The 26,918-nt window shown below is 42.3% G+C and overlaps 2 protein-coding genes across 5 annotated transcripts in view; one reads left to right on the forward strand and one right to left on the reverse strand.

Annotated features, from left to right (window-relative positions):
- Positions 1-812: 812 nt before the first annotated feature.
- On the reverse strand, positions 813-13,971 carry POLR3C (RNA polymerase III subunit C). Its single transcript, XM_021089946.2, has 15 exons — positions 13,830-13,971; positions 12,648-12,814; positions 11,865-12,120; positions 11,569-11,754; positions 9,620-9,708; positions 8,698-8,802; positions 8,476-8,568; positions 6,843-6,923; positions 6,530-6,581; positions 5,822-5,882; positions 5,218-5,368; positions 4,348-4,449; positions 4,182-4,231; positions 3,065-3,214; positions 813-1,053 (listed from the first exon to the last, which is right to left on the reverse strand). Exons 2-15 carry the CDS (start codon positions 12,792-12,794, stop codon positions 972-974), a joined length of 1,605 nt encoding a protein of 534 aa, XP_020945605.1. The 5' UTR covers positions 12,795-12,814; positions 13,830-13,971; the 3' UTR covers positions 813-971.
- Positions 13,972-14,029: 58 nt separating this feature from the next.
- RNF115 (ring finger protein 115) overlaps positions 14,030-26,918 on the forward strand; it is an 82,982-nt gene continuing 70,093 nt past the window's right edge. For 2 of the 4 annotated variants that reach the window (XM_085023129.1, XM_003481472.5), the window contains exon 1: positions 14,030-14,415. Coding sequence is in view for 1 of the 4 variants with exons in the window: in XM_003481472.5 (XP_003481520.1) it covers positions 14,314-14,415 (102 nt within the window). In the remaining 3 variants the exon portion in view is untranslated. Of the gene's footprint in view, positions 14,531-26,918 lie in introns of all 4 variants that reach the window. The other 2 variants (XM_085023128.1, XM_085023130.1) reach the window with 2 other exon arrangements.

A 26,918-nucleotide genomic window follows, 5' to 3' on the forward strand; every position in this document is an offset into this window, starting at 1 on the left:
AATAAGGCAGGCTTGCTTAATTAGTGGAGCTACAAGAACTGCCTCAGGTCATTGGGTGGGGGATGGGATGAGGCCTGCATTCAGATTCAGACCAAGGGCAAGAATTTGAAGACCACCCTTCAGCTGATTTGAATACACCTTACCAGAAACTAAGGAGCAGCTACTACTCTCAGAAGAGGTGGGCCTTTCCAACGCCCACTCCCCTTGGAAAAAACTGTGGCCCACTGAATCCTCAGGCAGAGCTTCTTTGCCTACCTGTTTGCATCTTTTACAAGCGTCCTATCCTATTAAGTCTATTTCTTGCCTATCACTTTGTCTCTGACTGAATTCCTTCTGCACGGAGGCATAAAGAACCTGAGCCTTGGTGAGCCCAGACACAGGGTGAATAACTTGAATTTAAAACTGTGGATTTAAGTCCCAATCTGGCTTTAGGTTGGGGTTGAGTCCCGGCACGTGGGTTCAAGTCCCAATCTGTTCTGGCTAGGTCCATTAGTGCTGTCAGTTTCGAATCACCTGCTGGCCCTGAAATTACCTTTTATCCCATCAGTGGTCTTTCACATTCCCTACACTGTGTGTGTATATATAAGATTACAGTTTAACAAGGTAAAGGACAAGTACAGCCTTTTGAAAGCAGCTTAGAAAGAAATTCTTTCACCATCAGGGATGTTCAAATACATCTTTAGCTAACTTCCTGATGAGAACCAATGCATCTGACAGATGATTAATCAAGTTGATTTTAAGTTCTTTCCCCTGCCAAGATTTGATGAGAGAGGATACAGTTTTGGTTGTAAAACAGGATCAGCAAACTTAAAAAGATGTCAAACTCTTCCTGTATTCTGGGTGGTAAGGATAGAGATGGGGTTACAGTATAAGACTCTGCGACTTATCCATTGCAAAGAATGCATCTAGGCACCTCCTTTATTTCTCCTTCCAAACTCTTCAGATCTTTTGAGGAAGACTTTTCTTCTGGGTTATTGTCTCTTCATGGTGCTCTCGATGTATGATTCTAGCAGGAAGATGGTTTCATCCACCTGGATCTCACAGGCATCCAACCTGAATGAAAAAGTGAAAACATGTGCCCAGACTGCCCATTCATTAGCATATTTAAGATTAGAGGATGGGCTGGACGTCACCATGGAGAACTGCTTAGTTACCCTTGAGAGTACTGGGTGGAAAGCAAGAGAACCAATAGACTATTTTCCCATTTACTTAGCATCTCTTTATGTGCCAGGCATTGTGGAAACTTTTAAGGACTCAAAAGATAAAGCCTCTGTCCCAGGAGAAGTTACAGACTAATTTGCAGTGAGGAGAAAGACAGCACATGTAAAAGGCACAGGTGTAAATGAACCGAGTGTGTTTTAAATTGGAAGCTGAGGCCTAAAATGATTAGGAATAGGAGACTTCATCAACCTGATGGAAGCCATCTATTGAAAAACTCATAGCTAACATCATCCTTAATGGTGAAAGACTGGAATGTTTCCCCCTGTGATAAGGAACGAGATAAGAATGTCGGCTTTTCACTTCCATTCAACCTTTTATAGGAAGTTCTAGCCTGGAAATTAGGTGAGGAAAAAAAAAGTCATCAAGAATGAAAAGGAAGAAGTAATAAAGCTTTTTCTTTTTTCTTTTTTTTTTTTTTTGTCTTTTTGCCTTTTCTTGAGGTGCTCCCACGGCATATGGAGGTTCCCAGGCTAGGGGTCGAATCGGAGCTGTAGCCACCGGCCTATGCCAGAGCCACAGCAAGGAGGGATCCGAGCCGAGTCTGTGACTTACACCACAGCTCACGGCAACACCGGGTCCTTAACCCACTGAGCAAGGCCAGGAATCGAACCCGCAACCTCATGGTTCCTAGTCAGATTCGTTAACCACTGCACCACAACAGAAACTCCATAAAGCTTTTTCTAATTCACAGATGAAATGATCCTATATACAAAAAAGTCTCAAAGAAGCCATGAAAAAACCTACTAGGGCTAATGAATTTAGGAAAATTGCAAGATATAAAATTAAAACACAGGTGTTCCCGTCGTGGCTCAGTGGTTAACCAATCCGACTAGGAACCATGAGGTTGGGGGCTTGATTCCTGGCCTCACTCAGTGGGTTAAGGATCTGGTGTTGCTGTGAGCTGTGGTGTAGGTTGCAGATGCAACTCAGATCCCGAGTTGCTGTGGCTCTGGCGTAGGCCAGCGGCTACAGCTCCAATTAGACTCCTAGCCTGGGAATCTCCATATGCCGCGGCAAGGGCCCTCAAAAGACAGGAAAAAAAACCCCAATAAAATTAAAACACAAAAATCAGTTCTATTTCTATACACTGGCAATGAACAATTCAAAAGTGAAATTAAGAAAACACTAAAACAACATCAAAAAAGAATAAATGCTTAGGAATAAATTTAACAAAAGAAGGGAAAGACTTGAACACTGAAAACAACAAAACATTGTTGGAAGAGATGGAGGAAGACCTAAGTAAATGGAAAGAACTTCTGTGTTCACGGGCTGGAAGATCTGTAATCATTGTTAAGATGACAACACCCTCCAGAGTGACCTACGTAGTCCAAGCAATCCCTGTGGTGGTCAGTGGTGAGGAGTGAAAGGAAATGAGGGTGAAGAAACAGGGAGCTATGAGACTCGGAAGTCTTATATGCCAAGGAGTCTGGTCTTTATACTGTAAACAAGGAATCAATAAGGCATTTAAAGTAGAAGACTGACATTATCAATCACTTTAAAGATACTAACTTAAAGTTTATTCTGATAAGTGGTTTGAAGGGGGAGGTGATTGCTAAAGTCTAGGAAAGAGGCCTGCATGGGGAGCAAGGTGAAAGGCCAGATTTCAGATGCACTACTGAAGTAAAAGCAGCAGCCTGAGTGACACAAGAGTGTGCGGTGAGAGAGAAGCTGAGAATGTTTTCCGAGTTTAGAACTTAGGAAAATATGGTGGACTAGATTCTGCTAATCGAGCTGGGGAAGAAGATTTGGTTTGCACACGCTAAGTTGGAGGGGGAGCAGGATATTGAGGTGGAATTGTCTGGAAGTCATTCTGAAACACAGGTGTGAAGTTTATGATGCTTACTTGCTGACATTGCGTTTCAGGGTCTCTAGCTGCTGGCGTTCAGGGGCTGTGATCATCTCCTCTATTTCTTGTAGCTGGTCCTCCTCTGCACCTGTAGCCTGCATTGATGTAATGATGGCTTCTACCCTCTGAGACTTTTCTAGTAGACGCCTGTCAGGGAAACACAACTCTGAGGCATGTCCCCCAGCCTTGGAGGTTCTTTTATTCTGTAGCCCTGGGGTGTAACTCCCCCCTTTACCAGGTTCCTGGTCAAGGTGGATAATGTCACTCTCTAAGGATATTTTCTATAAGCTTAGTTACAATGTGACTTCACTCCTGAAACCCTTGCTGCCTCTCATTTGTAATTAAAATTTGGTGCCAGTCTGTACACTGCTCATAAATTTAACCTGCAGAATTATTTCACTGGGGATATATGAGAAAACTGTATACTAATGCATGATTTATGCCAATCTGAGCCAGTAATTACTGCAACCAGACTGGTTATTGTCTCTATTGGTTTCCATTTTTATTTTTATATATTTATTTTTTGTCTTTTTGCCTTTTCTAGGGCTGCTTACGTGGCACATGGAGGTTCCCAGGCTAGGGGTCGAATCGGAGCTGTAGCCACCGGCCTACACCACAACCACAGCAACTTGGGATTTGAACCGCGTTTGCGACCTACACCACAGCTCACGGCAATGCCAGATCCTTAACCCACTGAGCAAGGGCAGGGATCGAACCTGCAACCTCATGGTTCCTAGTCGGATTCGTTAACCACTGCGCCACAACGGGAACTCCTGGTTTCCATTTTTAAAATTAATTAATTTATTTTTAGGGCCGCATTTGTGGCATATGGAAGTTCCCAGGCTAGGGGTCCAATTGGAGCTGCAGCTGCCTATGCCAAAGCCCAACAACGCCAGATCTCAGCCATGTCTGTGACCTACACCACAGCTCATGGCAATGCCAGATCTTTAACCCACTGATCGGGGCCAGATCAAACCCACATCCTCATGGATACTAGTCTGGTTTGTGTTACCACTGAACCACAACGGGGTCTCCTTGATTTTCATTTCCATAGGAAATTTCCCCATAAGCTTCTTGACTTTGAAAAATGCACTCAATTGAAAATGTTACTCACTTGTTTTCTTTGGTTTCAAACTGCCTCCTTTCTATTAAGTTGGCTACACTCTGAGGGGAGAGAAGACAAGAAATGCACATGGTTCTAATTAAGAAGCTCAGCTAAAGAGGCTGGATTCGGGGGAATGAGGATAAGAGGTCTCTGGGAGGGAATGGGGAGGAGTTACCTTATAGCACTTGTGCAGCAACATTCGGGCAGCTGACAGGATGTTAACAGTATATAAATAGAAGGTCCTCGATGGGGCATGGTCTGGTGTTTTGGGAATCTCCTATTTGTCCAAACAAAGAAAAATAAGAGAAGTCACGCTTTTCTTTAGAACTGGCAGTAAACACCTGTCCGGTCTGGAGCTACTCAGTCCTCTCTTTCATTATGCTTTCCTCTTCCCCAGTCATAAAGCATCTGTGTTTACAGCATAATCCACCCCTCAGAGGGTGGGCTGCCCTTTTTTTTTTTTCCATGCGACTGTCAACATCCTGATAGGGGAAAGAGAAGGCACTTAACATTTACTGAGCAACCCCGATGTGCCACATTATGTGTAGACTGTATTTGATCTTTACAAAAACCATATTATTTCTATTATCATCATCCATAACATTTTTGTAGTTGGAGAATAAGATGGTAGGTAATGTGCTCAGTGTGACTGGGTAAGAGGCAGAGCTATGATTTTTGACTCCAAAATCTATTTCCTCACAGGGTATGTACTACATGGCTCTGCAAATGGTGAAGACCCCATAGATGCTGTTGACAGATTTAATTTATAATAAGTTTAAGGCTTGAAGAAACGGTAAGTCACAGGGACCTGGAGCTAAAGAAGAAAGGGTAGGGTGATTTAGGGGTGATTTCCTGGCTATGTCTCTTTTTCACTAGGCCAGTTAAAGCTCCACGATTATCTTTCAAGTGCTTGCTATGGCTCTGTTAATCTTTTTCTTTTTTTCTGTCTCAGAGATGTACAGAGAGTCTGATTGGGGTTCAGGATCTTTGCTTCAGAAGCATCTCTCACCCTAGGTCAGCTCTGCTGGTTGGTGATTATTGTTACCTGAAGTGACATGAAATTTTCTGAGAGCATCTTATAAAGCATATCCTTTGCCTCCTTTGCTGGAATCATTGCAAAGTCTTCTACCTGCTTCTGCTCCAGGTGTTTCTTTTGCAAAACTAGACGGAAGATTCTGGCACAGCGTGATCCAAATCTGGAAAGGAATGAAGCAGCAAATGGCATGCCAACATAGATTAGCTTTAGCACTTAGTCACAGATGGTGGTTGTTCGGTTTCCATGTGTGGAGCCAGGATCAGAAAGGAACAGCAATCAGAGAATTCTTTCTTAACTCCCAAGATTGATGACGGTACCGATAAGCATAAGAGACTCACCAGGGCTGACTCACTTGAATACCTCAGTTCCCGCATTTGTAAGGAAAGGCTTTAGGAAGGCTGGTTAACTGACATCACTAGGAATTAGGCGGCAGGGTATTCAGGGTAAAAAAGCAATAGTAGATGGGATCTGTACAGTCCAGTGGAAAAAGGGGGCAACATGTGCCAACGTGTGCCTCTGCTGGTTTGCTTATATAATGATCAAATTGTTTGTTCAAATGGGGCATGGAAAGGAAGTGTCTGACCCCGAACCCCAAACAGGGTGACCTCCTTACCTCTCCTGCACGACAGACTCCAGAGTGGCTGTGGCCAGGGATCCTAAAGCCTTATGTAGGTCTTTATGTAGAGGGTTAAGGTCACTCAGTAGTTTTGGCCAGGTCACTGTGATCTTAGTTTTATTCCTAAGTCTTTAAGATTTAAATGCTATTTTGTTTTTCACATTGGTCTCATTTATTTCAAAACCTTAATTCTCTAGATTAAGTCAAGGTTTTGCTTAACTAAAATTTGGTTAGTTAAAAGTCCCTTTTACTTCTTTATCATCAATGTTTTAGTTCGATTTTCCAACTTACTTACTATACTAAATATCATCAAATCTTTTCTTTTCTTTTTTTTTTTTTTTTTGTCTTTTGTCTTTTTGTTGTTGTTGTTGTTGTTGTTGTTGCTATTTCTTGGGCCGCTCCCGCGGCATATGGAGGTTCCCAGGCTAGGGGTTGAATCGGAGCTGTAGCCTCCAGCCTACGCCAGAGCCACAGCAACGCGGGATCCGAGCCGCGTCTGCAACCTACACCACAGCTCACGGCAACGCCGGATCGTTAACCCACTGAGCAAGGGCAGGGACCGAACCCGCAACCTCATGGTTCCTAGTCGGATTCGTTAACCACTGCGCCACAACGGGAACTCCAAATCTTTTATTTTCCAAGTCACCATCCTATTTCATAGTTCAGGCTGCCTGGCTATAAGGAAATAACCACCAGTAAGGATACTAATGACATACATTCCTCCACCACTGTCGCCAGACTTTCCAACAAACTCTAGCTATAAAAAAGAAAGAGAGAGAGAGAGAGGGAGAATGTGTGTTATCTGAATGGAAAGTCCAGTGATGCTGTTTCCAAAAGAGCAAATCTGGCCAAGAGTCTACAGTAGGAAGCCCTCCTATGAGATGATGGTAGAGAAATTGTCTCAGCTGACTAGATAGAGAAATAAGGCTACAGAAGAATGATAACAGGTATCAGTGGCAGAAATAAATTGTAAATAGAACAGAAAAAAGGAAATCAAAAAGAAAAAAAATGGACTTACTGGATCATCTGCCAGCAGAGTGAGATACTGATCAAGAACTTGCTTAGAGATGTTATAGCCAACAGGGAGGGATCTGAAGATCTACGGAGCAAAAGAGACAGCGAAAATTGGTTTGAGAACTTACAATTGCTGACATTGCTGAAATAAAGATGTTTTTAGATCTCACAAGTATAAAATATCCAAAAATATGCAGTGTTGTTGGTAAGAGTAAAAAAAACCTAGAGCCAATTCAATGACCACTAACAAAGAATTGATTAAAGTACAACATTGGCCATTAAATGGAATAGGATATGGCCATTATAAAGAATCAGGCAGATCTAAAAATACTGACATGGAAAGAAGGTTTACATATACTGTCATAAGAGAGAAGCAAGTTTAGGACAGTGTGTAGAGTATAATCCCATTTTTTTTTTTCCTTTTGGTTAAAAAATACACATACATTTATGTAAGACTATACATAAAAAAGTCTGAATAAAGATATGTACCAAACTACTGACAAGAGACTGGGATTATGCAAAACTATATCTATCTATCTATCTATGTTTAAACTGGGGTATATTATGTACAAGAAGCACAAATCTTAAAGGTTCAGTTTGATGAGTGTTAACAATTGTATATACCTTTGTAATTACCACCTACAAGATATAGAACATGTCAGCCATTCCTGAAACTTTGGGGAACTAAAACCTTAGAAAAATTATACATTTCTATGCTGTTTGAGTATAGGTCATGCAGTTACTTTTTTTTTTCTTTTTACAGCCATACCTACGGCATATGGAAGTTAGTGGGCTGGGGTTGAATCGGAGCTGCGGTTGCTGGCCAACACCACAGCAACATGGGATCTGAGCTGCATCTGTGTGGATTGAACCCATATCCTCACAGAGACAACCTTGGGTCCTTAACCCGCTGAGTCAAAACGGAAACTCCCAGTCATGCAGTTACTTCTGCCATCAGAAAAAAACTTATATTTAAAGTTTTAAGTTAAAAAAAATTTAAATAAAAATACAGTAACTATATTTAATAGGGATAAATATTTGTATAATTAGAAAAGTAATAGAATATAAATAAAACATTTGGAGTTTCCACTAAGGTGCAGTGGGTTAAGATCCGGCATTGTCTCTGAGATGGCATGGGCTTGATCCCTAGCCAGGCACAGTTGGTTAAGGATCTGGCATTGCTGCAGCTGTGGCTCGGATTCTATCCCCAGCCTGGGAACTTCCATTTGCCATGGGTGTGGTCAAAAGAAAGAAAACATTTGATACCTTAAATGTTAATGTTTTAATTACAAATTTAATAAGCAAAACATTTTTAAAACAAATTGAAAATATATAAAGTATACTGAAAAAAACATCTAAAAGGGGCCAAATAATGTCTCAGGCACTGAGGCTAAGATTCCAAACACTGGATTCTTAGAACAATTAAGAACAACTTGCAGTTTGACTAAGATAATGGTTTAGGTTTTAAAGACTGGATTCCCAAGAGACCAAATATTTCAGTACCCACCACATGAAGATAATCCCTGCCCCACCTCCAACAGCAAGAACCCTTTCTTTGAGGCTCGGATCTCAACCTAACCCCAGGCTCTGTGGGTAACAATTACGATATCCAAGTCTATCAAGAACAGGGAGCTCACCTCATTGGAAGACAACGGCTGAGTGAAGGGGGCACTAGAGGAAGTGGTGATCTCACTCATCCGGAGCATGGTCCGCACAATCTCGCTGCTGGTCTGGGTTTGAAAAGTGAACTGGAGTTCAGAATTCACTCTGCATGCTGGCTCTGGCTATAAGCCAATGGCCACATCTGGCAAATAAGTGAATGTCCCTGACAGCCACTGTCCCACCCACTCCGATATTACCTGGTCCATCCTGTTGGCAACTGCACTGACAATGGCTTGGTCACGGAAGTGCTGGTGGAATCTGTCAAGATTGGCCTGCCAATAAATCCCATCATCTGGGCTGGGCTGAGGAGGAGAAACATTTAGATACAATGAAGAGTTTTCTAGCTAGGAGCTTGGATATAACTATTCATTATTTCTTCTCCTATACAGTAGCAGCTAAATTGGTTGGAGAAAAAACAAAACAAAACAATCATTCAATCATGTGGACTTAGCACCTCAACAATGATAAATTCAGAACCCCCAACTTCAGCTTTTTAATTTTTAATTTTTAATTTTTGCTTTTAGGGCTGCACCTGTGGCAAATGGAAGTTCCCAGGCTAGGGGTCGAATTGGAGCTACAACTGCTGGCCTACACCACAGCTACTCAAGATCTGAGCTTAATCTGTGACCTATACCACAGCTCGGTATCGTGGGATCCTTAACCCACTGAGTAAGGCCAGGGATCCTAGTTGGGTTCGTTAACCACTGAGCCACGAAGGGAACTCCCCCAGCCAGTACTGAATGAACTTCATAATCCCAAGAACCTTTAAGCTCTTTTGGGGCTTGTTATCTTGGTACTCTTTCTGAGTTGCCTTAGGGTGAGGACTCCTAATTAAGAACCCCATTACTGGGAGTTCCCTTCCTGGAGCAGCGGAAATGAATCCGACTAGGAACCACTAGGTTTCAGGTTCAATCCCTGGCCTCGCTCAGTGGCTTAAGGATCTGGTGGTGTTGCCATGAGCTGTGGTATAGATCACAGATGTGGCTCAGATCTGGCATGGCTGTGTTGTGGTGTAGGCTGGCAGCTACAGCTCCGATTAGACCCCTAGCCTGGGAACTCCATGTCAACGGTGCGGCCCTAAAAAGACAAAAAAGAAGAAAAAATAAAGAACCCCATTACCTCTTTGTTATCTGTGGCATGTTTTGGTCTCTTGGCCTTGGGTTCCCCGGTAGCATCTTCGTCAGATGACCTCCTCCTTTTACCTTTCCCTGCCAAATAAAACAGGTAAACAGTTAGCCTGTATCTCATGGGATGACAGGAAATGACCGAACGTGACAGCAGGTGTCTCTATTTCTTTTTTTTTTTTTTTTTTTTTTTGGTCTTTTTGCTGTTTCTTGGGCCGCTCCTACGGCATATGGAGGTTCCCAGGCTAGGGGTTGAATCCGAGCTGTAGCCACCAGGCCTACACCAGAGCCACAGCAACGCGGGATCCGAGCCGCGTCTGCGACCTACACCACAGCTCACGGCAACGCCGGATCGTTAACCCACTGAGCAAGGGCAGGGACCGAACCCGCAACCTCATGGTTCCTAGTCGGATTCGTTAACCACTGCGCCACGACGCGAACTCCGAGGTGTCTCTATTTCAAAGACATCCGAAGCTACCTCTATGTTAGAGATGTGGAGGAGACTGAGGAACTACAAGAAATTCAAGCTAATGATGAAGTCTGAGACTCAGTATGTTCAAGAAGAAATTCAGTCTTTCTCCCTTAAACTGCTCCTGCTCCAAACAGACACAGATGTTATTCTTGATTTCTCTGGCTTCCTCATCCCTTCTATGTCTAACTTTTCACTGGTTTATCTACATTTACCTTTGCCTTGCCCTTTCTGCAGACAGAAAAATATTTTAAAAATGCAAATTAGATCATGTTACTTCCCTTACACTTCTTTAGCAGTTTTCCTTTCCTTTTAGGATAAGGAACAGGTGTTCTGCATGATCCAGCCCCTGCCTGTCTCTATAACCTTATCTTATGACTCTCTTTCCTTTGCTCACTGGGCTTTAACTACACTGATCTTCTTTTACTTCTTCAAATATCCTATTTTTTTCCCTTACTAAAAATTATCTTCCTTTTGCCAAAAGTGCTTATTCTCTCTACCCCTTCATACCTTACCTCACTGGGTGGCTCCTACTTCTGCTTCATCTGTTTTTTTTTTTTTTTTTTTTTTTGTCTTTTGTCTTTTGTCTGTTGTTGTTGTTGTTGCTATTTCTTGGGCTGCTCCCGCGGCATGTGGAGGTTCCCAGGCTAGGGGTCAAATCGGAGCTGTAGCCACTGGCCTACGCCAGAGCCACAGCAACGCGGGATCCGAGCCGTGTCTGCAACCTACACCACAGCTCACGGCAACGCCGGATCATTAACCCACTGAGCAAGGGCAGGGACCGAACCCGCAACCTCATGGTTCCTAGTCAGATTCGTTAACCACTGTGCCACGACGGGAACTCCCCCTACTTCTGCTTCAAATCTTAGTTCAAATGCCATTTTCTCAGAAAAGCATGTGTCCAAAACCCCCAGATAAATCTGGTCCCCCATTATATATTTTCACTTATTTATTTTTTAATTTTAATTTTTTTTATTTTTTGTCTTTATAGGGCCGTACCTGCGGCATATGAAGGTTCCCAGGCTAGAGGTCTAATCGGAGCTGTAGCAACTTGGGATCCAGGCTGTGTCTGTGACCTACACCACAGCTCATGGCAATGCCAGATCCTTAATCCACCGAGCAAGGCCAGGGATTGAATCTGCAACCTCATGGTTCCTAGCTGGATTTGTTTCCACTGCACCACAACGGGACTCCCATTATATATTTTCATAACGCCCCATACTTTTCCTTCATAATACCTATCACAGTTTGTCAGTCATTCATCTGTGAGGCTATTTGATTAATGGAAGCCTCCTCTACAAGACTTATATCCCGTGAGGGCAGGGACCATAATGGGTTTTTTTGCATGACTTTATACCACAGTAACTGGCATAGAGTAAATCCTCGGTAACTGCTTACTGATTCATTCATTCATTCAACAATCACTGAGGAAGAATATACCATTAGTTACAGTTCTAGGGGTCAAAATTCCTTACCTATCAAGCTCAGTTTAGGAACCAGGTACATGTCCTTTTCATTGATGACAAGATTAGGGGCAGGTGGCAATGGCCCAGGGTCTGAATTCTCAGTGGCAGGCACCAAGGGGCAACGCTGCACGAAGTGTGTGTCTGCTAGTCGCACAAATGTGTTCGATACCTCAGCATAGTCCATGGTCTTGCCATCTGTACAACAGGAGGAAAGAGGCAGGTGAGATGGCCTCAGACAGCTAAGGGGCCACTCCTGCAGCCAGCCAATCTATGCTTTTGCTAACAGCTGTGGGTACAGTACTGACCCTCCATAGTCTCTGTGAGCCGATCTGCTACTTTCTTCACAACAGCTGACATTGTCATTTTGCCGTTCAACAGCAGCTCCTCAACAATCAGCTCTCCAGTGTCACTGTACAGCGTTTTGGCAGTATAGATGTACCGGGGATACCTAAGCATTCGCAACACCCGGCTGCACTGGGCTTCATACTCCACCACACCACGTTTGTGCACTTGATATATCACCAGGTTATGCTGGATGAGGACACAAAGGGCTTTTTTAACCTAGAGAGGACACAAAAGAAAGAGAAAAAAAAATTGGAAGATGCAGTTCATTATTGCTGGCAATTTCTGTCCAACAATTTACTAAACTTCAGGAGATGGCTGGAACCTCCGTGCATCTTCTCTGTCTCCATTGGAATAGCTGTTAAGAATCGCATCGTTCATCTTAAGAAGAAATCAGGAGGATTCCTAGCTCATATTTCCTCTGATCTTTATCTTACAAAGTACAACTTACTTGCTCTCTGTTACTGCCATTCCTTAAAGGTAGTGCTGAAATTAATAGACTCATCATGCATGAATGAAGTATGGCAAATGAAAAGCACAGGTTTGCCTAAGAAGCCACAGTGAGCCAGATCGCTTTGAGAAGCAGAACCTTAGGCACTATGTCTCATCCTCTCTCCCTCCCAATGACACTGTTCTGATCTCAGTGTAGCTCTCTTTTGTATTTTGTGGGGTGGGGAGTAGTAATATTCAAGGGTAGGTAAAGGAAACTAATGAAATAAAAGCAAATTAATGTGATCCAAACATACCTGATCCAGCGATGTTCTTGTGTCATGGGCAATAACTCTTAGTGGCTGGCTGCCAGTTCTGATTAGGTGGACTCCAATTTTTTCTACAATCTCTCCAAAATGCTCTTGCAGCAATAAAGAACACAGTTTAATTTCTGCTTGAGTCATTGTACTGAGGAGTCTCAGACCTGAGAAAAGAAAAGAAAAGAAAAGAAAAGAAAAAATAGCACGATGGGAAGTTTTTCTTTTATGTTGGAGTAGAGCTAAGTGTAAATTCATGTACTTTTTGGAGGGCAACTTGACAGTAGATACGTCAAAAGCCTTAAAATCTTGCATATCTTTGACCTAATACTTTTGCTTTGGCTATTTTGTTTCAAGCGAATAATAATGATGTCACTTTATAATACTGACATTCCAGAAAAAATATAATATCTAACAATACGGGATTATTTCAATAAATTATGGTAGACTCATACAATGGCATACTACGTCTATGTTTACAATGAAGTGTAACATGTATGAGTGTACAAAATTGTTCATTAAGTGAAAGAAGCAGGTTACAAAGCAAAATGTAGAAGAAACTTAAATTATTGTGAAAAAAAAAACCCTTTTTTTCTTATAGGCGTAAGAAAAAAAAGACTGCAAGACAATATATCAAACTTATCCTTATGGGATGTACGAGTCCAATTTTCTTTAAATATCGTGTGTAGATGATTTTATTTGGAGGAATTAAGGACACTATTCACAGCCTACTGGGAGTGAACAGGAAGTGTCATTCCCAATCCGTAAGAAATGACAACTTTGCAAAATAAATTAGGAGCGTCTCAACAGAGTGTTTCAAACAACAGATGAAGCATGTTGTTGGCAGGGCAGTATTCTGAAATTTCTACTCCTTGACAAAGTAGACACAAAAAGAAACAAACATAGTTGACTATAAAATCACTTGTTGTCATAAGTGCTACCACACACTGGTCTGTTCATTTATTTCTCCCAATCCCTCAGAAGCCAAGACTGTGTCTTTCAGTCTCAGTATTCCCACTCACAGGTCTTTGGGGAAGTATCCCCAGACCATCTGCCATCCTTGATAAGGATTTCCAAGGAACCTGGCTCCTGATTCTACACTTCCTTCCCCCAGGTTCCGGTTCCGGACTGGGTCCCTGGGTCTAGAGAAACGGCCTCATTCAGACCGCATTTTCCACTAACCTCTGGGTCAATGCAATCTAAAGCCGCCGCCGACCTCGTGCGGCTCCAGCCAGCGGCTCGAGCAGAAGGCACCCCAAGGCCCTTTTGCGCAGGAGCCCGGCCAACGAGGAGGGTCAGCAAAGAGGAAAAACGTGTGCCGCTCTACCCCAGCGTTTCGGTGGTTTCCGGGGACGCTCTTGCTTCCTTCTCGCTGGGAGGTTGGAGGACCGGCGAGGGGTGTTAGAGGAGCCGGCGGGAGGGCAGCGCCGGACGGACTCTCCTTCCTGTAGCTCTTTGGTGCCGGGAGGCGGGCCGTGGGGTCGCCGTCCTCGCCGACGCCTTGTGGGCCGGGCGGGCTCACGTGACCCGCGCGGACTCTGGAGCGGCCAGCTGCGCTGAAGAAGCGGCGGCGGCGGAGGCAGAGGCGTCTCTTGTAGCCGGGAGGTAGCGGCCTGGGGAGCGACGGGCCGGCTGCCCTCTCGGACGGCGGCGCCGGGAGAGAAAAATGGCGGAGGCCTCGGCGGCCGGGGCCGGCGCAGGCGCCGCTGTTGCCGCGCACCGGTTTTTCTGCCACTTTTGCAAGGGCGAGGTCAGCCCCAAACTACCGGTAAGAGTGTGTGTCCTCTGCACGCCAGCGTCCGCGTGGGTTCCTCGTCCGGATGTCCCAGAACGGCGCTTAGGCTTCCCGCACAGCCCCGACTCCCCTGACATGGGTATCCCAGGTACCTGCTGCCCACTGTCTCCTAAACCCCGGGTGTCCGGGCTGTGTGGCTCAGTAACTCCCGCCCAGCCTTTTTTCCATTCGGATGCTCCACCTGTCCCTCACTCTTTCCCCTTTTTACCTGCCCTCTATTATTTTTTTTTTCCTGGTTTTCCTTAGCAAGTTTTCTGCTGACCCCCTCCTCTCCGTTTTCTTACATTCTTCTTCACCTTGTCTCTTTCCACAATGACCTCCCCCCCCCCCCCTTCCGCTGTTGCTTCTCATCTTTATTTCCTTTTCCACTTTTCATCAGATCTCCCCTTCCACTATCCTCATTGAAGCAATATAGCGGATTGCTGAGGATTGTCTTTATTCATTGTCTCTAGGGAAGGAGGGAAGAAAGCGGGGCGGGGGGGGGAGGGAGGGTTGGAAGGTAACTGGGCAGAGAGGGGGATTTTACTCTTCAGGGGTTTCCAGCGTTCTTGTGAAAGTGAAAACAGCGGTGTACTAATGACTTGCGGACTGCGATCCCAATCACTGTCGAAGGAAATGGCTTTAGGAAGAAGGCAGAACATATTCTTTCAACTCTCTTATTTTGGTTGTCATGCTGCCAGTATCTTTAGCACCACCTGCCTTACCCGCCCCTCCTTCCCCTCCCCCATTCTCTCTCTTCACTTAGTGAGAAGATCTAGGACAGAATGTTGGGGACTGCATCCTCTGACGTAAAATTGGTTTTCGTCAGTTTCTGCCAGACTGTGTTAGCCCCTAGAGAGGTAGTGCTGTTGGCTGTGGAAAAAAAGTGCTTCTGCAGCATGCTTGCCAGCTATTGCACCCCAAGCCCAGAGGCTGTTTTAGGTTGAGTTACTACTGCAGGGAGATCCACCAGGGTGAATGTTAATCCTACCTTTGGCCAACCATCTTTAGAACTAGTTATGGTTGTTCTTTTCCTTAGAAGTATCTTTGTTCAGCCTTAAGAGGGTGTCTGTGTAACTACTTATCTCAGTGTTTATAGTGTCTCAGATACAATCTGTGAGAAAGCCTATTAAAGTGTGTCTCTGTGTCTTAGTTCTTAGAAACACCAGTGGAGTCCAGTGAAAAGTGCCTAAACAGTATTTTAGCCTTTTCACTTGAGTTGTGCTTTTTCAGGCTTTTGCTGTATTTTCTTTCTTCTCTATTTGCCCCACCCCTAACTTCATGGTCGTAGTTTCATCTACACGCTCTTTTAGTTTTGCTTGGATGATTTGGCTGTGTGTCTGTGTCTGTGTGCTTTTTGCTATACTTCAGTGCTGAGAAGAGCAGGTGCCGTGGCTTGTTTGTTTGTTTGTTTGTTTTTCCAGTGGACATTGGAGGCTCCAGAACTCTTCCTTACCACAGAGAGGGAGTCTGGAATTCAGCCAGTGCATGTGTGATGAGTGACATGTTGAATGTGATGCCCTAATGAACAGTGAGGCCTTGGCTATTCTGATCTTTAAGTTGCTGTTCACCGTTTGCCTTTGAGAGTGAGAAAACAGTCTAACTTTCCTCCACTTACTGTATCTTTTCTCCCTACCATCTCAAGTCCTCACTTCAAAGTGCTCTTGAAAAGGGCTCATTTGAAAGACTTTTTAGGTGTTTTTCTAAGCCTTAGTTTGATGCCTGGAGGAGAAGTCATTGATCTTTCTAGTCTGATTTATTATCTGTCATGCCTGATTTGTAAATTGAGGCATAACACTTTTAAGTGTAACGGAATACTTCCCTGCAGACATACAAGGTTCTCAACTGAAGGTCCTGGAGGTAATACTGAGGAATATATGGTTTCTGCTCTTAAGCACCTCACAGTATTGTTAAAAGTAATAACCAAGGTGAATGAGGATGGATAATATGTGCTTTAGAATTCAGAGGGAGGTGTTGGTGATATGAGGTTGGGAAGAAGTGACAAACAAAATGTGATTTAAATTTGAGTTTTTTTTTTTTTTTTTTCCTGCGTCCAAGGTGTGTGGAAATTCCCTGACCAGGGATCTAACCTGTGCCACAGCAGTGACAATGCCAAATCCTTAACTGCTGGGCCACTAGGGAACTCCTAAATTGAGTTTTGAAGGATAGGTAGAATTCAGATTGAGGACAATAGCATAGACCGAGTTAGAAAAGGAAGAGTGAGTTGAGGAAGAAAGGAGAAACCTTTAGTAAATCATTGTTGCTATGCATATTTATTTATTTATTTATTTATTGCCTTGCCATCTTGAAAATGTCATCTTAAAAATGTTGGTTGTAAGAATGATCAGGTTAGTAAGTGGCTGATTCAGTATATCTCTTTCTCTGCTTCTGAAAAACCAACTCAACACTGGTTAGTCAGTAATGATTTTTGTGTATGTAGGACAACACTGAAGAGGGCTTTTTTTTTTTTTTTTTTTTTTTTTGGCCTTTTTTTGTCTTTTTAGGACCATACCCGTGACATATGGAAGTTCCCAGGCTAGGGGTCCAGTCGGAGCTGTAGCTGTCAGCCTATGCCACAGCCACAGCAACGCAGGATATGAGCTGAGTCTGCAACCTACACCACAGCTCATCGCAACGCCAGATCCTTAACCCACTAAGTGAGACCAGGAATCAAACCCGAGTCCTCATGGATCCTAGTCAGGTTCGTTAACCACTGAGCCATGATGGGAACTCTGAAAAGTTTTTTAAAAATAATTTTTTTTTTTTTTTTTTGGCCACACCTGTGGCATGCGGAAGTTCCAATACCAGGGATCAAACCCTCTCCACTGCAGCAACCTGCGCCACTGCAGTGACAACACTGTAACCTGCTGAGCCACCAGGTAACTCCTTAATAATATTTTTTTGGTATAACTTGAGATTCCTTCATTGTAAGTATGCAGCATACATTAGGTATGCATTGTTTCTTGTGCTGGATCAGTGTTGGGTGAAACCTGGTTGTCTTTCTGTGGATAGCCAGACCTAGGCTATCTAGAATGAAGTTTTTCTTGTCTGGAGTTAATTTACATCTCAAGGAGGTACTTAACTCTGGTGGTCACTAGATCCCTTACCCATGAGTGTTGTCCTTTGGGAGCACCAGAGGCTGGCATTGAATTTTACATCCGCTCTTCATGAGCTGTCACTGGGTAGGTTTCGTCACCCAGTCAGTGGGAGGGGACTGCTTCGGAGCCCTCTCATCTCTGGCCAATTTACTCACCACATAGAGTTGTAATTGTGTTCTGTGGCACTAGGTTGCAAGGTTTTACAACTCTTATTTCTTCTCTCCCTTCCCCGTTCTCTAGGTTATAGCACCTCCTGATACATTCAGAAGTATGTGCAGGCAATAACAGTAGCTTGCTCAGCGTTCATCCCTGAAACGGTTTTTGTTTATTGTTTTTCTTGTCACTCCTACTCCTCTGAAAGATTCATATTAGCTAACTTTAGTGTCTGCGTTAAAAAAATAATTTTGGTTATAACTTCTGAGAGCGGTAGAGTTATGTCTAATGCTTTGTAGGTTTAGCTGCAACGAGAACTCCCTAAACTTGGACTTTAAAAGAAGAGATTTGGGAGTTCCTGTCATGGCTCAGTGGAGACGAAGCTGACTCGAATCCATGAGGACACAGGTTTGATCCCTGGCCTCACTCAGTGGTGACTCCTAGTCTGGGAACCTCCACATGCTTCCAGTGTGGCCCTAAAAAGAAAAAAAAAAAAAAAAAGAGATTTTGATTATATGGTCTGAAACCCTTTACCCTTTTGTTTCAAGTTTGTATATAATTGGGTAAAATGGCTTTGTTATGTGTTTTGGCCATCAGACGATAGAGGAAATGCTTAAGTAATTTAAAGTTATTTTCAAAGCACAATAGAAACTTCCACCTCACCTGACTATCCCATTGAGAGACACTGTGAAGCCAGTACTGATAGTTACTCTATGATATTGAGGGATACTGGGTATGCCACAGAGGGCTGGGTCATGGAATATAAAGGTGTCATTTCATCTCTATACTACCCTCCTCCACTTTTAAATCAAGGTCAGGGAATATCATTTTATGAGATTAAATCTAGTAGTCATTAAACAGGTAAGATAAATCATATGCAGAGAAAACTACTTTTGGTATTGATGAGAAACTAAGTGGTTCTTAAGTGTTTTTTGGAGACCAGAGTAGCCAAATCCTGAGAAGGGAACAGTCGAATTAAGGACTGCAAGGGTATTGCTCACTTTTGAAGCTCTGCCTGAAGGAAGTAGCAGACTTCTCTCCCTCTCATGTCTCTTTAATATATCACCTTTGGTCTAATAAAATGTCATCTTTATCAATAGGTAATGTTACCTAGTTTGGTTCCTTATCAGGTACTCTAAAAGTCACTGTCATTGTGCTATACTCACAATGACTCTAAGACAGGGAACCTTTCTAACCATCCCATAAGAGTAGCTAAAAAGTAGATTTTTTTTTTTTTGGCCGTGCCTGAGACATGTGAAAATTCCCAGGCCAGGAATTAAACCTGTGCCACTGCAGTGACCTGAGCCTTGAATCTTTAACCCGCTGCATCATAAGGGAACTCCAGAAGTAGATTTCTTAAAGACTTTGTAACTCTTGAGTATCACTGGCCTTGCTTTTTATTTTTATTTATATATTTGGCTGCATCTGTGACATGTGGAAGTTCCCGGGCCAGGGATCAAATCCATGCCACAGCAGCAGCCTAAGTCACAGCATTGACAATGCTGGGTCCTTAACCTGCTGAGCCACCAGGTACTCTTGGTCTTGCCCTTTCTTTTTTTTTTTTCTTTTGCTTTTAAATGGCCCCACCTGCAGCATATGGAAGTTCCCGGGTTAGGGGTTGAATTTGAGCTGCCTACACCACAGCCACAGCAATGTGGGATCCCAGCCCACAGCTTGTGTCAATGCTAAATCCTTATCGAGCGAGGCTAGGGATCGAACCTACATCCTCATGGATACTAGTTGGGTTCTTAACTCACTGAGCCCTAACAGAAACTCCCTGGCCTTGCTTTTTATTTTTTTGCTTTTTAGGGCTGCACCTGTGGCATATGGAGGTTCCCAGGCTAGGGGTCTAATCAGAGCTGCAGCTGCTGGCCTACACCACAGCCACAGCACTGCCAGATCCGAGCCGCGTCTTTGACCTACACCACAGCTCACGGCAATGCCAGATCCTTAAGCCACTGAGCCAGGCCAGGGATTGAACCCGAAACCTCATGGTTCCTAGTTGGATTCATTTCTGCTGAGTCACAACGGGAACTCCCTGGACTTGCTTCTTAAAATTGCCTAATTCTTAGAAAGATCTTAGAGTGGTGTCTAAGTAATGTTAGGTAGTTTTGTTGAACTGTGGGAAGGAATTAGTGATTTGATTTGGGTTTTCGAGGTTTTAATTATTAGATATCTTAAATTCTGCTGTTGGTGACTTACTGGCTAAAAGTCTGCTTGATTATCTAACATCTTTCTGGTACTGTATAGCAATTGCTTATTAGATGTTTCTTGAATAATACAGTGAATTCAGTACTTGGTAGTTATATTTAAGAAGTAGTGGCTCTTGTGATGTGAGATCTTTATCTAAAAGGCAGTGGTACAAAATGCAGGTGCTACCATGTGAAATTTGAACATAGAGTGTCAGTAAATATATTTCCTGCAGGGATCTAGAAATGAGAAACACTCTTATCAGTAGACGGCTAGTTCTAATCTTGACATTCTGCTGATAAATAGACAAGTATATCTTGGGGAAATCTGTGGGTATTTTTTTTTTTTTTTCTCAGTATGAGGAAGAACAAAAATCTTAAAATCAAACTCACTGCAGATGAAATTCCTTGTATTTTTGGGGGAAGTATCAACTGGTTGCTAACACTTTGTGTTTCTTTATGTTTTTATGACCTTTACTTATGTTCCGGGAGAGGATGCTAAGGTCTGTCAGTCGTCTTATTAGAAGAGGAAAGAAGATGTGGATTGTTTCTTATTCTCTGTAGTTAAATGGTCTAAGGATAAAAAGCCTGTGGATGCTGACTTGGTTTCATCTCTTTGCGGTTAATACTGGATCAATAAAGGAGATAATGTAAAGCAGCGGCTCTCAGCTGGGGGCAGTTTTGCTCTTTAGGAGAAAATTTGGCTATGTCTGTAGATATTTTTGGTTATCACAACTGAGGGAAAAGGGAGAGTTGTTTGTGGCACTAGCAGTTAGAGGCCAGGGATGCTGCTAAACATGCTTCAATGGACAGGACAGCCTTCCCCCCAACAAAGAATTAATTATTGGGCCCCAGATGTCAAGAACACTGAGGTTGAGGAACCCTGGAATAGGATAAAGGGATAGTCACTGTTTTCTTGTGTCAGTAATGTTTTGTTTTCGGTGTAGCTTTGATTTCTAATTTTGGGATCCTGTTGAGAATTTTCAGTAAGATAATTGAGACCATATAATTTCAGGCAAGGCCCTGATGGGAGAGATTGTTTAGAACAGTAGTTAAGTGCTATAGCAGTATAATGCTATATTATAGCAGTATCTGTTGGGGTCACTTTCTGTCCCTTTGGGTACCTAGACCAGAGGTCTTGGATCAGTTTTCTCAAGTTACACACTTAGGCAACTGAAAGAAAAGTATCCAGATTTTTTGTCAGTTGGGATTTAATCGAGGTAGTAAACCCACATGTAACTTAGTAAGACATCTGGAAATTCCAGCTTGAAAACAAAGCAAAAACAGACAAGTCTAACTTTTAGTTTTTCTTTAAAAAAAATTTTTGGGGGGAGTTCCCTAGAGGTCTTGTGGTTAGGACTTGGCACTTTTGCCGATATGGCCAGAGTCAGTCTGGGAACTGAGATCCCACATCAGGCTGCTACTGGCATGCTCCCCCCCCCCCATTTTTTTTTCCTTCTAGTTTTTCTATAGCTCATCTTAGCATTGTTAAGTTTTACTTTCTGTGTTTCTTATAGTTTTTGAAAGTTTTCATGAGCATAGGAGATTTTGTACTTAAACTTTCAGTTTCTTTAAACTCTTGGTTGAGTGGGTGCACTGAAATTATCAATCTTTGTTCCAATACTAATTCTTCATGGGATTGGAATTGAGTCTCCTGACAGTCTAACTTTACCTTAGTATACCCCACTGTAAAATAGTAATGAGGTGTGCCTACTGAAAAGCTGGGGTGAGCATTGAGAGAAATGGAGCTATGCAGTCTTCGATTTGAAAGGTTGTGTAGGAATGAGCAGTCCTTTTTTGTAGAGAAATAAGATCTTTACCATAATAGAAACATTTTAGGTAGTTCTTACAGTTTCACACAGAAGTTTAGGTTAGCTTCTGAAAGCTTTTATTTCTTTTCTTTATTTTATTTATTTATTTATTTTTTTGTCTTTTTAGGGCCGAACCTGCGGCACTTGGAAGTTCCCAAGCTAGGGGCTGAATCCGAGCTACAGCTACCGGCCTACACACCATAGCCACAGCACCGCAGGATCCCATTGAGCAAGGCCAGGGATCAAACTGGCATCCTTGTAGATACTAGTCAGATCCATTTCCCCTGAGCCACAATGGGAACACCTGAAAGCTTTTTTAAAATCTTTTTTTTTTTTTCCCCTCCATAAGTTCACTTGTTACCAGTTCAAAGTGCCTTAGAGGTCTCTAGATGCATATGTAACAAATAGAATTGGCTCTGGTGATTTTAAACCAGACACAGTTTTCTTCTTTGTTAAATAGATTGCTCAGCCTCTTTTAATCAAAATGGGCTGGAGAAATCTGTTAAGGTAGGTAATCCCTCTCCTTGATGATTTCAGCAGGTGTCGCAGGGACGTTCTTAGTAGACTAGTTATTCTATATTTACCTCTTTGCCACTCACTTTGATGTTGTGCTTACTTGAATAGACTTTAAATCTAGAGAGCCATCTTCCAATAAGAGTTTCATTAAGTTTACTTGTCCCCATACTTAGTTAGAATTTACGTTTGCAAAAGAAAGAAAAAAAAATCCCATAGTTACAAGTTCTTCCTTTTTTTTTTTTTTTTTTTTAATTAACTGAGACCTATAGGTATCCTACCATGATGCTGATCTTCTAGCCCAGTGGTTCTCATACCTGTCAGACCCAGAGCCCTAGTGTTATGATAAACATTTTGAATTACTACCTTTAATGAAATGAAATTTTTAGGTAATACAGCTTTCCTATACATACATTATACAGTTCTCTAGCTGTAAAATAAAGGTTACATAAAAAGAAAATGATGCGTGACAAAATAATATACATTTCCAGAGTAAATACTCACTTGTCCATAACAGGAAGATATATTTAGAAAACATAGTAGATATTGGCACCAAACAGACTTAACATCTACCCAAGTAGACTTCTATAAGGTATCACTGGCCTTGCTTTTTATTTTTATTTAAATACCATGAGAGGAGTTCCCATGTGGCTTAGTGGAAATGAATCTGACTAGTATCCATGAGGATGCAGGTTCCGTCCCTGGCCTCAGTGGGTTAAGGATCCAGAGTTAGCATGAGCTGTGGTGTAGGTCGCAGATGCTGCTCTGATCTGGCATTGCTGTGGCTGTAGCGTAGGCTGGTGGCTGTAGCTCTGATTACACCCCTAGCTGGGAATCTCATATGCCACAGGTGCAGCCCTAAAAAGCCAAGAAAAGAGAATATTTTTATTATGGTTGACTTACAGTGTTCTGTCAGTTTCTGCCATATAGCGTAGGTACCCAGTTATACAAACATTTTTTTTCTCATATTATCTTTTATCATGTTCTATCACAAGTGATTGTATGTAGTTCCCTGTGCTATATGTACAACAGAACTTCATTGCTTATCCAGTCTAAATGTAATTGTTTGTAGCTACTAACACCAAACTCCCAGTCCATCCCACTCCTTCCCCCTCAGCAACCACAGGTCTGTTCTCCATGTCTAGTTAATCGTCTGTAATTTAAGTGGTAGTCGGAGGTACTTTATTCTTAAACGTATTAACCTGTTGATTTCTTGATTTTATTTTAGAGGGCCAGTTTTTAGGTTTTGATTTTGTAATGTGGTCTCTGCTGAATGTTTAGAGGCATTAGGGTTCCTAGTAAAGACAAGTTCGGTTGAGGAATGGAAATTTTGTACCTTAAGCCTGTGGGTTATAAAAAAAATTACTGTTATTTTGATTGCTGATAATAGTGTGAAAATTATTTATAATGATACATTTACTTTTTTGTTGTTGTTGTTGTCTTTTTGCCATTTCTTGGGCCCCTCCCCCGGCATATGGAGGTTCCCAGGCTAGGGGTCGAATCAGAGCTGTAGCCACCGGCCTATGCCAGAGCCACAGCAATGCGGGGTCCAAGCTGCGTCTGCAACCTACACCACAGCTCACGGCAACACTGGATAGTTAACCCACTGAGCAAGGGCAGGGACCGAACCCGCAACCTCATGGTTCCTAGTCAGATTCGTTAACCACTGCACCACGACGGGAACTCCTACATTTACTTTTTGTTTAATAACATAAAGGGAAAATTAGCTTTCAATTCTATTCTTAATTTGTATGTTCTAGATTAAAAAATGGTTAGAAGTAATAAGTGAGAATCATGAAAGTGTTTATTAATTCCCTAAAATTTTCAACTTTATTTTACTACTCACTAAAATTATTGGTTTATTGTTCTGTGCCAAGTGTAGGTGCTTATTTAATTAGGGAGACTTGTTTTAATATTATACTGGCATTCTGGTTCATTTTTTCTTTTGTTTTTGAAATGGAAAATTTTATTTGAGGTAAATTGAGGATTATAGCCCTGAAACAGCCTATCAGAAAACCTTGAGAATTGTGCCCTACTAGCATTCTGTTTTAACATACAATCAATATTAGATGTACAGATTCAGAATTCCTAAGGTTTCTAATAAGGTTAGCAGTGTAACATAAGTCTGTCTTACTCTGAAACACTCCAAGGCTATAAAAAGTTTTCAGAAGTATGTCTGTTTCTATTCTTGAGTATGAATTAGTTCTCTGAACTCAAGTTATCTTAAGTAATTGTTCCCCTGGCTGTTAATCAGGAAGAAAACCAGTTTATGGAAACAGAAACAAACCAAAAAAAACCCAAAGAAAAAACTAAACAACATTAGGCCACAGTTTGTTTTTGTTTTTGTTTTTTTATCTTTTAGGGCCACACCTGCGGCATACGGAGGTTCCCAGGCTAGGGGTCTAACGCCAGAGCCACAGCAACACCAGATCCAAGCTGTGTCTCCGACCTACACCACAGCTCACGGCGACGCTGGATCTTTAACCCACTGAGCAAGGCCAGGGATGGAACCCGCAACCTCATGGTTCCTAGTCGGATTCATTTCCACTGCGCCATGATGGGAACTCCTAGGCCACAGTTTTAGTGTTATACAAAGATACCTATCCAAATTAAATACTGTTAGAGAGCTGTGATTCAGTGCCAGGCCAATAGAACTACCTTTATTTCTGATCTCACTCCCTAAGAATAGTAACATTGACAACCTTCATCATTTTATTCCTCCATTCCAGACTGTGACTGCACATCGACATTATCAGGGACTCCAAACAGGAGTGTACATTATCAACCAACCTTCTTTAGTTCATTGTGTAACAAGGCAGAAAATCAGGTCATGAGACAAAGTGTTACTTGATATAAGCTTATCAGGTGGACAAGCAGCCACATTTTCTAAGAAAAAAACTGACTAAACTACAAGAATTATCAGAGAAAAACTTAACACAATATAACCAGAAAAGATTTAGTTATAGTATACTTTGCTTGCTAAAATTAAAGGGAGCAAGAAGGGAAAAACTCAAGCATAGATTTAAAATGGTAAATGATCCTAAAAGTTTGCCTTTAGCTCTCTTGTACCATCATAGTTTGAGGGAAATTTTTATCTTCTTGCATTTAGTTTACGCTGATAGAATCTTTTTTTTTTGTCTTTTTTGTCTTTTGTTGTTGTTGTTGCTGCTATTTCTTGGGCCGCTCCCGCGGCATATGGAGGTTCCCAGGCTAGGGGTCGAATTGGAGCTGTAGCCACCGGCCTACGCCAGAGCCACAGCAACATGGGATCCGAGCCACGTCTGCAACCTACACCACACCTGGCAATGCTGGATCGTTAACCCACTGAGCAAGGGCAGGGACCGAACCCGCAACCTCATGGTTCCTAGTCCGATTCGTTAACCACTGCGCCACGACGGGAACTCCGATAGAATCTTCTTACATAAACTGACAGTGTTCATTCATTCAGCAAATATATTCTAAACTCTACATTCCAAGCATTGTACAGAAAGAAAAACATCCTTGATGGGAAAAGAAAAATAACCTGGGATTAAAAGTCACTGAAATCATGTACAAAGTGTGTGCTCTAATAATAAAATCACCCTTAAAGGAAGTAAAGGCACATAAAACAAACTTCTCTGAATGTCCTAATCTTAAGTACTTATCCTCAAAATGAGAACTGAATGAGCGAGAGTTCTTGTTTTCCTGAAGGAGAGTTAGGGGAGACAGGTAAATGAGGACAGCGTTTGTGCTCTAGTTTTACAGTTGTAGAAACAGTTTTCCCTGAAGGGAATGGTGGAACTGAAAATAGAACTCAGAAGTTCTGTCACCAACCCAGGTCTTTGGACTCTTTAATCAGTAGAAATCAATAAGAGGCCAGATGCTAAGTTCAGGCAAGGCTTTTTTTTATTGGGAGTTGAAGGAGCGAAAACAATAGGTTTCCTGCTTGCTCTCTGAGAGGGGCGTGAGCTGGTCCCTTAAAAGGCATGAGGGTAGGGGTGGACCTGTGGGTTTGGCCAGAGGGGTGGCCCAGGTGGTCTGCCTGCACCCTTTGGTGGTGCTGCCTTTGTTCCCAGCCCCTCTGAAATGGCAGTTGGTTTGTGGCCTTATTGTATCTTATTATTTATAATTGCCCCAGTTGCACATAGGTGCGGTTATTTTTAGTTCCTTAGTTTGTAGAGGTAAGCACTCCAGTTCTGTTATCTTTGTTTTGGGGTTTACTTGATGATTTTGAAAAGGGAAGAAATGTAACCTTGCTTGAAAAGGCATAATCATAGGAATTACGGAAAAAGTCTCTACAAAAAGTAGTGTCTTTGACGTTATAGATGTGTGTTGGCATGAAATTCAGGGTGTGCTGGCTTCTAGCCTAGGAACTGTGATGTGTTTCAAACAGTTTGTGTTCCTAATCCTTCTAATTAAGGATTTCTGAACAGTTTTGCCTTGTGATACTCAAAGAGAATGTGAACAATGACATGACTGATTTAATATTTTGATCTTAGATTTTGACTCTGGCAAATGACACAGAAAATAGGCTTCTCTTTTACATAAAAATTAAAACGATCATAAATATGTAGAAAAGCAAAGCTGTGGAATCAGGAAATAAATAGTAAGTCTTTTATTATGTTTCATATTCTAATAATGTTAGATACAAATTTGCATGAAGTTCAAGAGTATGTAAATTTCACAGTGTGGGACTTAGTATAAATAAGTCCTGGCTTGTAGGTCATTTTTCTACCAAGACCTCACATTTTATG

The sequence above is a fragment of the Sus scrofa genome, chromosome 4, assembly GCF_054392235.1.
Source record: "Sus scrofa isolate SSC_HxYL_T2T_F1_AM1 chromosome 4, Sscrofa_HxYL_maternal_Yorkshire_Landrace_v2.0, whole genome shotgun sequence".
Lineage (NCBI taxonomy): Eukaryota > Metazoa > Chordata > Mammalia > Artiodactyla > Suidae > Sus > Sus scrofa.

Coding starts and splice junctions, on each gene's coding strand:
- POLR3C (XM_021089946.2), bottom strand. CDS start 12,794: ATGACTCAAGCAGAAATTAAACTGTGTTCTTTATTGCTGCAAGAGCAT. Junction 11,755..11,864: donor GCTCACAGAGACTATGGAGG/GTCAGTACTGTA, acceptor CCTGTTGTACAG/ATGGCAAGACCATGGACTAT. Junction 9,709..11,568: donor TCCTAAACTGAGCTTGATAG/GTAAGGAATTTT, acceptor TTTATTTGGCAG/GGAAAGGTAAAAGGAGGAGG.